We start from the raw sequence: 12,852 nt of genomic DNA, 5'->3' as shown, positions 1-12,852 counted from the left end.
CCCATAAGCAGATTGATTGTGAGCAAATTTAAAAAGAAGTCATCAGAATTCTGCCCATCGTAAAAAAAACTATGTAAAACTGGAAATAACAATAGATGGTACTGTAAAGAAAAATTGTGAACAAACTCAGGTTTTGTTATTAATCTCTTCCTCCCTGTTAATGACATACTCTGTGCAGACGAACCCCCAATGCTAGATCTACCAATAGACCGGTTTGTAGTTACTACATGGACAAATTTTTAGTCAAATGACCTTTCATTTCTTTCATTATGATAGGCAGATTTCAAAGCAAGATATTATGTAACACAGCAGGATGAAGAAATTGAATAGACCTGTGCCGGTCACACAGAAACGTTGTTAGCCTAACAGAGCGCTAATAGTAAGCCCAGTCACATCTTTCAGATTTTGAAGTAAAAACATTTATTTCAATGTGTAAGTAATGCATTGTAGCATCGCTTCCACAATAACTGGTTGCAACAAGACCTCTGTTATTGTTAGCACTCACAACGTTTCTGTGCGGTCGGTACAGAAGACTAGAATAGAACATCAATGAACACTCCATGAAGGTATTTGTTGCATTTCTACTTTGAATGCACTTTGTAGCATGTTGTACAATGTACTTGGCAAACTGTGAAATACCGTTCGTTCGTGGAGGCATTGTTGTTTTTTGTGGATGTAAACGAAAAACACAATTCAAAAGATTATATGAATAATCATGACATCAAAGTTGGTGCTTATCTTATTGAATTTTAAACCACCATGTCACTTTAGTATCAATGAAATTCCTCTGATCATGCGCAGAACGGAACTCCGAACTGGCTTATAGCGGAATAATGACAGATGAAAGCATGACCCATTTTAAATTTGGTCAAATGATATAGCTTTTCTTATCTTCTTCAAATTGGCAACGTTTCTCAGATTGTATCATTTACCTGTTTTCCCCTGTAGATAACATACTCTGCTTATGCTAATCCTCTTGCGCTAGGTCTATCAATAATAGAATAGTGACCCAGTGGAGCATGGGCTATTTTTTAAGGAAAATTTAGTAATTTGAATTTCTTCAAATTGGCAACGTTTCTCAGATTGTACTATTTACCTGCTCTCCCCTGTAGATAACATACTCTGCATACGCTAATCCTCCTGCACTAGGTCTACCAATATCTATTTTAAATGAGTATTTGGTCATTTGAATTTCTTCAAATTGGCAATGTTTCTCAGATTGTATTATTTACCTGCTCTCCCCTGTATATAACATACTCTGCATACGCTAATCCTCCTGCACTAGGTCTACCAATATCTATTTTAAATGAGTATTTGGTCATTTGAATTTCTTCAAATTGGCAACGTTTCTCAGATTGTATTATTTACCTGCTCTCCCCTGTATATAACATACTCTGCATACGCTAATCCTCCTGCACTAGGTCTACCAATATCTATTTTAAATGAGTATTTGGTCATTTGAATTTCTTCAAATTGGCAACGTTTCTCAGATTGTACTATTTACCTGCTCTCCCCTGTATATAACATACTCTGCATACGCCAATCCTCCTGCACTAGGTCTACCAATATCTATTTTAAATGAGTATTTGGTCATTTGAATTTCTTCAAATTGGCAACGTTTCTCAGATTGTACTATTTACCTGCTCTCCCCTGTATATAACATACTCCGCATACGCTAATCCTCCTGCACTAGGTCGACCAATATCTATTTTAAATGAGTATTTGGTCATTTGAAATTTCTTCAAATTGGCAATGTTTCTCAGATTGTATCATTTACCTGCTCTCCCCTGTAGATAACATACTCTGCATACGCTAATCCTCCTGCACTAGGTCTACCAATATCTATTTTAAATGAGTATTTGGTCATTTTAATTTCTTCAAATTGGCAACGTTTCTCAGATTGTATTATTTACCTGCTCTCCCCTGTATATAACATACTCTGCATACGCTAATCCTCCTGCACTAGGTCTACCAATAACAGAATAGTGACCCAGTGGAGCATGGGCTATTTTTTAAGAAAAATTCAGTAATTTGAATTTCTTCAAATTGACAACGTTTCTCAGATTGTATTATTTACCTGCTCTCCCCTGTATATAACATACTCTGCATACGCTAATCCTCCTGCACTAGGTCTACCAATATCTATTTTAAATGAGTATTTGGTCATTTTAATTTCTTCAAATTGGCAACGTTTCTCAGATTGTATTATTTACCTGCTCTCCCCTGTATATAACATACTCTGCATACGCTAATCCTCCTGCACTAGGTCTACCAATAACAGAATAGTGACCCAGTGGAGCATGGGCTATTTTTTAAGAAAAATTCAGTAATTTGAATTTCTTCAAATTGGCAACGTTTCTCAGATTGTATTATTTACCTGCTCTCCCCTGTATATAACATACTCTGCATACGCTAATCCTCCTGCACTAGGTCTACCAATAACAGAATAGTGACCCAGTGGAGCATGGGCTATTTTTTAAGAAAAATTCAGTAATTTGAATTTCTTCAAATTGGCAACGTTTCTCAGATTGTACTATTTACCTGCTCTCCCCTGTATATAACATACTCTGCATACGCTAATCCTCCTGCACTAGGTCTACCAATAACAGAATAGTGACCCAGTGGAGCATGGGCTATTTTTTAAGAAAAATTTAGTAATTTGAATTTCTTCAAATTGGCAACGTTTCTCAGATTGTACTATTTACCTGCTCTCCCCTGTATATAACATACTCTGCATACGCTAATCCTCCTGCACTAGGTCTATCAATAATAGAATAGTGACCCAGTGGAGCATGGGCTATTTTTTAAGAAAAATTCAGTAATTTGAATTTCTTCAAATTGGCAACGTTTCTCAGATTGTACTATTTACCTGCTCTCCCCTGTATATAACATACTCTGCATACGCTAATCCTCCTGCACTAGGTCTATCAATAATAGAATAGTGACCCAGTGGAGCATGGGCTATTTTTTAAGGAAAATTCAGTAATTTGAATTTCTTCAAATTGGCAACGTTTCTCAGATTGTATTATTTACCTGCTCTCCCCTGTATATAACATACTCTGCATACGCTAATCCTCCTGCACTAGGTCTACCAATATCTATTTTAAATGAGTATTTGGTCATTTGAATTTCTTCAAATTGGCAACGTTTCTCAGATTGTACTATTTACCTGCTCTCCCCTGTATATAACATACTCTGCATACGCCAATCCTCCTGCACTAGGTCTACCAATATCTATTTTAAATGAGTATTTGGTCATTTGAATTTCTTCAAATTGGCAACGTTTCTCAGATTGTACTATTTACCTGCTCTCCCCTGTATATAACATACTCCGCATACGCTAATCCTCCTGCACTAGGTCGACCAATATCTATTTTAAATGAGTATTTGGTCATTTGAAATTTCTTCAAATTGGCAATGTTTTATGAGGCGCCGAATGTACCAATATTATATAGAACAATTATTTGTTATATAATCATTATTTATTAAATAATAACTATTATTTATATATAATTTACATTTTATTTGTAAATAACTACTATTATATAAAATATCATTTCTAATTATTTATATATAATTCCAAGTAATACTTCATTATTTGTAAATAATAATAGTTCGACATTCCATTATTTATAAATAATGATTATTTGTTTTTCATTATTTATAAATAATGATTATTTGTTTTTCATTATTTATAAATAATGATTATTTATTTTTCATTATTTATAAATAATGATTATTTGTTTTTCATTATTTATAAATAATGATTATTTGTTTTTCATTATTTATAAATAATGATTATTTGTTTTTCATTATTTATAAATAATTTGTTGAGTTTTCCATTATTTATAAATAATGATTATTTGTTAAATAATGAAAACGTCTACTTCATTATTTATAAATAATTTTTTCGAGTGCACCATTATTCTCATTATTTACAAATAATCATTATTTAATGTTCGAGTTTTCCATTATTTATAAATAAAGATTATTTGTTAAATAATGAAATATCTACTTCATTATTTATAAATAATAATTTTGTTTCAATATCCCATTATTTATAAATAATCATATTATTTATAAACAATTTTTACAGTTTGCCATTATATACAAATAATCATTATTTATATACAAATAACCATTATTTATTAAATAATGCCATTATTTATTAAATAATGCCATTATTTATTAAATAATGCCATTATTTATTAAATAATGGAAAACTCGCTATAACATGCAAATGTGGGACCGCCCATGATATGAATATTCATGATGCGATTTCCTTTTTCGTGATTTTTCTTCACAAATTTTTGTCCATTTCCTCTTCATAATGACATTTCTTGAAGCAATTTTCTAGGGATATGGTCTGATTGTAATATTCTTCATTTTCTATATAACTTCGTCTTCGTAGAAATATCAAAAAGTGTAATTTTATACGATTTTTCCTACAGTTCACAATCCCCATAGGCGCGCGTGTACGGTAGGGACAACCGGTGAATCGACGGAGTGCTCTTCATCGAAATACTACGTTGGTTGGTCCCCGGAAGTGGCGGGCGGAATTTAGCCCGAATCCTCGATGGAAGTCGATCAAGTGCATATGAGCTGAGAGAGTGAAATATCAGTGTACTTGTACAGGCCCTTCTACTTTTTATAAATATTTCTTGTTGCTTTTTTTGTTAAGTTAATTTTTCCTGGTGTAGAGATAAGTTTCAGTTCTAATAATGCACTTCAAATACATTTTGGAGTGTCTGTTTGAGGCGTTTGGGGCGATTTCACCCTGGCCCCAAAATGCTCGCAACGTAATACGGGGGCATGATGACCCCTAATTTTTTAAAAACTTATTTTTCTATTGAAAATTATCACAAAATTCACCAAAAGTGTGCACGAAAGCCTTCGTATTTCACTTTTAAAACTCCAAAAAGTGCCCAAATGACAAGCTTGGTCGCTTCGCTGTGTCGCTTTCAACTTGAGAACGTTTACGCGTCTGCTTCCCCCCCCCCCTCCTCCGAAAGAAATTCTGTATACGGCCATGCTCTAAAGAGCCTGGCACATTGATTTATGTATACTTCATTTTCATTATTTTTATCTCATTATCATCATGGCCTTACGCAGAATTTTTTCCGGGGGGGGGGGGGTGGGGGGAGCAGGACGCGCGTAAACTTTCTCATAAAAATCTTGAGAAAGCGAAGCGACCAAGCTTGTCATTTGAGCTTGGTCGCGTCGCTGTCTCGCTTTCAAGATTTTTTTGAGAAACTTTACGCGCGTCCTAGCTGCCCCCCCCCCCCCCCCGGTAAAAATTCTGTGTAAGGCCATGATGATAATGTGATAAAAATAATGAAAATGAAAAGTACATATAAATCAATGTGCCATATGCTCTTTTGAGCATGGCTGTTCACAGAATTTCTTTCGGGGGGTGGGGGCAGACGCGTGTAAACGTTCTCAAGTTGAAAGCGAGACAGCGAAGCGACAAAGCTTGTCATTTGGGCTTGGTCCCGTGGCTGTCTCGCTTTCAAGATTTTTTTGAGAAAGTTTACGCGCGTCATGCTCCGGCCCCGGCCCCCCTGGAAAAAATTCTGCGTAAGGCCACGTTGATAATGAGATAAAAATAATGAAAATGAAAGTATACATAAATCAATGTGCCAGGCTCTTTAGAGCATGGCCGTATACAGAATTTCTTTCGGAGGAGGGGGGGGGGGGGGAGCAGACGCGTACGTTCTCAAGTTGAAAGCGACACAGCGAAGCGACCAAGCTTGTCATTTGGGCACTTTTCGGAGTTTTAAAAGTGAAATACGAAGGCTTTCGTGCACACTTTTGGTGAATTTTGTGATAATTTTCAATAGAAAAATAAGTTTTTAAAAATTTAGGGGTCATCATGCCCCCGTATTGTCGTTGCGAGCATTTTGGGGCCAGGGTGAAATCGCCCCAAACGCCTCAAACAGACACTCCAAAATGTATTTGAAGTGCATTATTAGAACTGAAACTTATCTCTACACCAGGAAAAATTAACTTAACAAAAAAAGCAACAAGAAATATTTATAAAAAGTAGAAGGGCCTGTACAAGTACACTGATATTTCACTCTCTCAGCTCATATGCACTTGATCGACTTCCATCGAGGATTCGGGCTAAATTCCGCCCGCCACTTCCGGGGACCAACCAACGTAGTATTTCGATGAAGAGCACTCCGTCGATTCACCGGTTGTCCCTACCGTACACGCGCGCCTATGGGGATTGTGAACTGTAGGAAAAATCGTATAAAATTACACTTTTTGATATTTCTACGAAGACGAAGTTATATAGAAAATGAAGAATATTACAATCAGACCATATCCCTAGAAAATTGCTTCAAGAAATGTCATTATGAAGAGGAAATGGACAAAAATTTGTGAAGAAAAATCACGAAAAAGGAAATCGCATCATGAATATTCATATCATGGGCGGTCCCACATTTGCATGTTATAGCGAGTTTTCCATTATTTAATAAATAATGGCATTATTTAATAAATAATGGCATTATTTAATAAATAATGGCATTATTTAATAAATAATGGTTATTTGTATATAAATAATGATTATTTGTATATAATGGCAAACTGTAAAAATTGTTTATAAATAATGATTATTTATAAATAATGGGATATTGAAACAAAATTATTATTTATAAATAATGAAGTAGATATTTCATTATTTAACAAATAATCTTTATTTATAAATAATGGAAAACTCGAACATTAAATAATGATTATTTATAAATAATGAGAATAATGGTGCACTCGAAAAAATTATTTATAAATAATGAAGTAGACGTTTTCATTATTTAACAAATAATCATTATTTATAAATAATGGAAAACTCAACAAATTATTTATAAATAATGAAAAACAAATAATCATTATTTATAAATAATGAAAACAAATAATCATTATTTATAAATAATGAAAAACAAATAATCATTATTTATAAATAATGAAAAACAAATAATCATTATTTATAAATAATGAAAAACAAATAATCATTATTTATAAATAATGAAAAACAAATAATCATTATTTATAAATAATGGAATGTCGAACTATTATTATTTACAAATAATGAAGTATTACTTGGAATTATATATAAATAATTAGAAATGATATTTTATATAATAGTAGTTATTTACAAATAAAATGTAAATTATATATAAATAATAGTTATTATTTAATAAATAATGATTATATAACAAATAATTGTTCTATATAATAATGGTACATTCGGCGCCTCATAATGTTTCTCAGATTGTATCATTTACCTGCTCTCCCCTGTAGATAACATACTCTGCATACGCTAATCCTCCTGCACTAGGTCTACCAATATCTATTTTAAATGAGTATTTGGTCATTTGAATTTCTTCAAATTGGCAACGTTTCTCAGATTGTACTATTTACCTGCTCTCCCCTGTATATAACATACTCTGCATACGCCAATCCTCCTGCACTAGGTCTACCGATAACAGAATAGTGACCCAGTGGAGCATGGGCTATTTTTTAAGGAAAATTCAGTAATTTGAATTTCTCCAAATTGGCAACGTTTCTCAGATTGTATTATCATTATATGTAGATAACATACTCCGCATACGCTAAACCTCCTGCACTAGGTCGACCAATAACAGAATAGTGATCCAGTGGAGCATGGGCTATTTTTTAAGGAAAATTCAGTAATTTGAATTTCTTCAAATTGGCAACGTTTCTCAGATTGTACTATTTACCTGCTCTCCCCTGTATATAACATACTCTGCATACGCCAATCCTCCTGCACTAGGTCTATCAATAATAGAATAGTGACCCAGTGGAGCATGGGCTATTTTTTAAGGAAAATTTAGTAATTTGAATTTCTTCAAATTGGCAACGTTTCTCAGATTGTACTATTTACCTGCTCTCCCCTGTAGATAACATACTCTGCATACGCTAATCCTCCTGCACTAGGTCTACCAATATCTATTTTAAATGAGTATTTGGTCATTTGAATTTCTTCAAATTGGCAATGTTTCTCAGATTGTATTATTTACCTGCTCTCCCCTGTATATAACATACTCTGCATACGCTAATCCTCCTGCACTAGGTCTCCCAATATCTATTTTAAATGAGTATTTGGTCATTTGAATTTCTTCAAATTGGCAATGTTTCTCAGATTGTATTATTTACCTGCTCTCCCCTGTATATAACATACTCTGCATACGCTAATCCTCCTGCACTAGGTCTACCAATATCTATTTTAAATGAGTATTTGGTCATTTGAATTTCTTCAAATTGGCAACGTTTCTCAGATTGTACTATTTACCTGCTCTCCCCTGTATATAACATACTCTGCATACGCCAATCCTCCTGCACTAGGTCTACCAATATCTATTTTAAATGAGTATTTGGTCATTTGAATTTCTTCAAATTGGCAACGTTTCTCAGATTGTACTATTTACCTGCTCTCCCCTGTATATAACATACTCCGCATACGCTAATCCTCCTGCACTAGGTCGACCAATATCTATTTTAAATGAGTATTTGGTCATTTGAAATTTCTTCAAATTGGCAATGTTTCTCAGATTGTATCATTTACCTGCTCTCCCCTGTAGATAACATACTCTGCATACGCTAATCCTCCTGCACTAGGTCTACCAATATCTATTTTAAATGAGTATTTGGTCATTTTAATTTCTTCAAATTGGCAACGTTTCTCAGATTGTACTATTTACCTGCTCTCCCCTGTATATAACATACTCCGCATACGCTAATCCTCCTGCACTAGGTCGACCAATATCTATTTTAAATGAGTATTTGGTCATTTGAAATTTCTTCAAATTGGCAATGTTTCTCAGATTGTATCATTTACCTGCTCTCCCCTGTAGATAACATACTCTGCATACGCTAATCCTCCTGCACTAGGTCTACCAATATCTATTTTAAATGAGTATTTGGTCATTTTAATTTCTTCAAATTGGCAACGTTTCTCAGATTGTATTATTTACCTGCTCTCCCCTGTATATAACATACTCTGCATACGCTAATCCTCCTGCACTAGGTCTACCAATAACAGAATAGTGACCCAGTGGAGCATGGGCTATTTTTTAAGAAAAATTCAGTAATTTGAATTTCTTCAAATTGGCAACGTTTCTCAGATTGTATTATTTACCTGCTCTCCCCTGTATATAACATACTCTGCATACGCTATTCCTCCTGCACTAGGTCTACCAATAACAGAATAGTGACCCAGTGGAGCATGGGCTATTTTTTAAGAAAAATTTAGTAATTTGAATTTCTTCAAATTGGCAACGTTTCTCAGATTGTACTATTTACCTGCTCTCCCCTGTATATAACATACTCTGCATACGCTAATCCTCCTGCACTAGGTCTATCAATAATAGAATAGTGACCCAGTGGAGCATGGGCTATTTTTTAAGGAAAATTCAGTAATTTGAATTTCTTCAAATTGGCAACGTTTCTCAGATTGTATAATTTACCTGCTCTCCCCTGTATATAACATACTCTGCATACGCTAATCCTCCTGCACTAGGTCTACCAATATCTATTTTAAATGAGTATTTGGTCATTTGAATTTCTTCAAATTGGCAACGTTTCTCAGATTGTACTATTTACCTGCTCTCCCCTGTATATAACATACTCTGCATACGCCAATCCTCCTGCACTAGGTCTACCAATATCTATTTTAAATGAGTATTTGGTCATTTGAATTTCTTCAAATTGGCAACGTTTCTCAGATTGTACTATTTACCTGCTCTCCCCTGTATATAACATACTCCGCATACGCTAATCCTCCTGCACTAGGTCGACCAATATCTATTTTAAATGAGTATTTGGTCATTTGAAATTTCTTCAAATTGGCAATGTTTCTCAGATTGTATCATTTACCTGCTCTCCCCTGTAGATAACATACTCTGCATACGCTAATCCTCCTGCACTAGGTCTACCAATATCTATTTTAAATGAGTATTTGGTCATTTGAATTTCTTCAAATTGGCAACGTTTCTCAGATTGTACTATTTACCTGCTCTCCCCTGTATATAACATACTCTGCATACGCCAATCCTCCTGCACTAGGTCTACCGATAACAGAATAGTGACCCAGTGGAGCATGGGCTATTTTTTAAGGAAAATTCAGTAATTTGAATTTCTTCAAATTGGCAACGTTTCTCAGATTGTATTATCATTATATGTAGATAACATACTCCGCATACGCTAAACCTCCTGCACTAGGTCGACCAATAACAGAATAGTGATCCAGTGGAGCATGGGCTATTTTTTAAGGAAAATTCAGTAATTTGAATTTCTTCAAATTGGCAACGTTTCTCAGATTGTATTATTTACCTGCTCTCCCCTGTATATAACATACTCTGCATACGCTAATCCTCCTGCACTAGGTCTACCAATAATAGAATAGTGACCCAGTGGAGCATGGGCTATTTTTAAGGAAAATTTAGTAATTTGAATTTCTTCAAATTGGCAACGTTTCTCAGATTGTATTATTTACCTGCTCTCCCCTGTATATAACATACTCTGCATACGCTAATCCTCCTGCACTAGGTCTACCAATAATAGAATAGTGACCCAGTGGAGCATGGGCTATTTTTTAAGGAAAATTTAGTAATTTGAATTTCTTCAAATTGGCAACGTTTCTCAGATTGTATTATTTACCTGCTCTCCCCTGTATATAACATACTCTGCATACGCTAATCCTCCTGCACTAGGTCTACCGATGACAGAATGATGACCGGGTGGAGCATGAGCCATCTTCATCGCTGAGAATTGAAGAAAAGCCTTCCCTAAGGTCACTCTGCAGAATAATAATTGCCTGTTAAAGAAAAAAAAAGAAAGGGACACACAGATTTAGAGCACAAGGAAATTTGCTTTGAAGGAAAGCCTTCCCTAAGGTCACTCTGCAGAATAACAATTGCCTGTTAAAGAAAAAAAAAGAAAGGGACACACAGATTTTGAGCACAAGGAAATTTGCTTTTTAGGAATACCCCCACTTGGGCTGCATGGTATGCCAATAATATCTTGTGGCACTAGAACTTCAATGAAGAACAATGTTAAATTTGGTAATGATATATTTCATATCTCTCATAATATAGTAAAGAAATGTTGAGTGAAGACACACTTCTGACAACATTTTAATACATCGATAGATACCCATGGAATACACAAAAAAGCATCGCTCCAGTTCATCAAGAAATGGAAAGGGTCATGAGAGCGTCAACACTACCACCCCTCCCATATGGTCACTGGTGTGCAAAAAAAACTGCAAAGCCTTTATAAACAGAGTTTGAGAGTTTAATGAAGACAATATATTGCCTCATTTTTACATTAAAGTTGGTGATAAATAGGCAATATTCTACCAATCATACTAAGAAGGTGTCATACATATCTGTTTTGGATGGAAAGCAACTAAAATCCCAATGGAGAAATTAAGATGATGTCTCAATGTGCACTCACCTGTGGCATACATAGCATGATCTATCTTTGTGGGCGGGGCAGCCCGTCCCACCTCCGATACCATACACATACTGGTTGCTCTTAGACGAGTCCTCGGCAAAGTAGATACCAGCTCCGAACATGCCCCCGATGTAGGCGTGGCGCTCATCGAACCCTTTATTCACGATGGCATTGATGAAGGGTGATCCTGTAAATGCAAACAGAGGTAATGAGTGAAAACCTTTCCCCAAAGACGGATTTTTATTTTAGTAAAGAACTCTACAGTGTGTACATACTTGTGCTAATTACCGGCATGTTGTTTTGTTTTAAAAATAGCATGGCGCATGATAACAAAGCTTACACGCCTCTTGCATTTTCGAGATGCTAGTCACAAGCCTTAAATATACATTATGATGTATTGCAATTTCAGACCTGGCAGTCTATTGCCAATGTTATATGAATGTGATGTCCATTTAATTTTGATTTTTTTTTTAAAGTTTATTTGAACTACAACAAATACATATATAATTTCAAGATCAAACATGGATTACTACTGCAGAAGACCTTATTCACATTGACACATTAAATCTTTAACAGCCACATTTGAATTGATCTTCACTGTAATGGAATACTTGGTCCCTACATTACATGGACGTCTTGTAAGTTTTGGGCCCAACCTCATGGAATTACCCATTTAACACCAACATAAACGGAATCAAAATTACTAAAGTGTGACAAAGCTAGTCTTACCATGGAATAGCATTCTCTCGTTATCATGATTATGGTTCTCATCGGCCACCTCTTTCCTGCGATGCTCGTATCGATCCCAAAGCTTCTTATTTCTCACTTTCTCTATCTTGATGATGTTATACCGGTTGAAGATACCACCGGCTTGGCCGTTATCCCGATGCTCGCGAATCGTCGTCTGCATCTATACGACAAAATAAAAATCATGTTTGCAATCAATTCACAAACGCTGATAAAGGCCAAAACAATCAAATTGTGTTAGCGGCCACCTCTTTATACCACCCATTAGCCTCTAGTGACCACTAAAACTGAAATCCCATTATAGAATATTATGTGTATAAGAAGGCGCGGATCTAGGGGGAGCAAAGGGGGCACCTGCCCCCCTTTTGAGAAGCAAAATTAAGATTTGTAATGTAAATATGCCATTAAAACAGAGGTGTGCTCCCTCTTTTGAAATTGAAGACCTTTTTTTTTTTGAAATATCCTTAATTTGTGGTTGAAATTTTATTTATATATTTATTTTTTTTGCGTGTCAAAATTTTTCGGGTACGATATCCTTAATTTGTGGTTGAAATTTTTTTCTTTTTCTTTTGCGTGTCAACATATTCCTCCGAAAAATTTGAACCCCTTTTTGGAAAATCCTGGATC

At 34.9% G+C, this 12,852-nt stretch overlaps 1 protein-coding gene across 1 annotated transcript in view; it reads right to left on the bottom strand.

Annotated features, from left to right (window-relative positions):
• LOC129272615 (poly [ADP-ribose] polymerase tankyrase-1-like) overlaps positions 1 to 12,852 on the bottom strand; it is a 35,795-nt gene that overhangs the window by 3,902 nt on the left and 19,041 nt on the right. Inside the window, exons 19-21 of the mRNA XM_064107196.1 lie at positions 12,208 to 12,388; positions 11,479 to 11,665; positions 10,681 to 10,837 (exon numbers count right to left, since the gene is read on the bottom strand). Of these exons, the coding sequence (XP_063963266.1) occupies positions 10,681 to 10,837; positions 11,479 to 11,665; positions 12,208 to 12,388 (525 nt within the window). The remainder of the gene's footprint in view (positions 1 to 10,680; positions 10,838 to 11,478; positions 11,666 to 12,207; positions 12,389 to 12,852) is intronic.

This window comes from Lytechinus pictus, chromosome 12, assembly GCF_037042905.1.
Source record: "Lytechinus pictus isolate F3 Inbred chromosome 12, Lp3.0, whole genome shotgun sequence".
In the NCBI taxonomy this organism is placed as follows: domain Eukaryota; kingdom Metazoa; phylum Echinodermata; class Echinoidea; order Temnopleuroida; family Toxopneustidae; genus Lytechinus; species Lytechinus pictus.
This window is presented reverse-complemented; position numbering and strand designations above follow the sequence as displayed.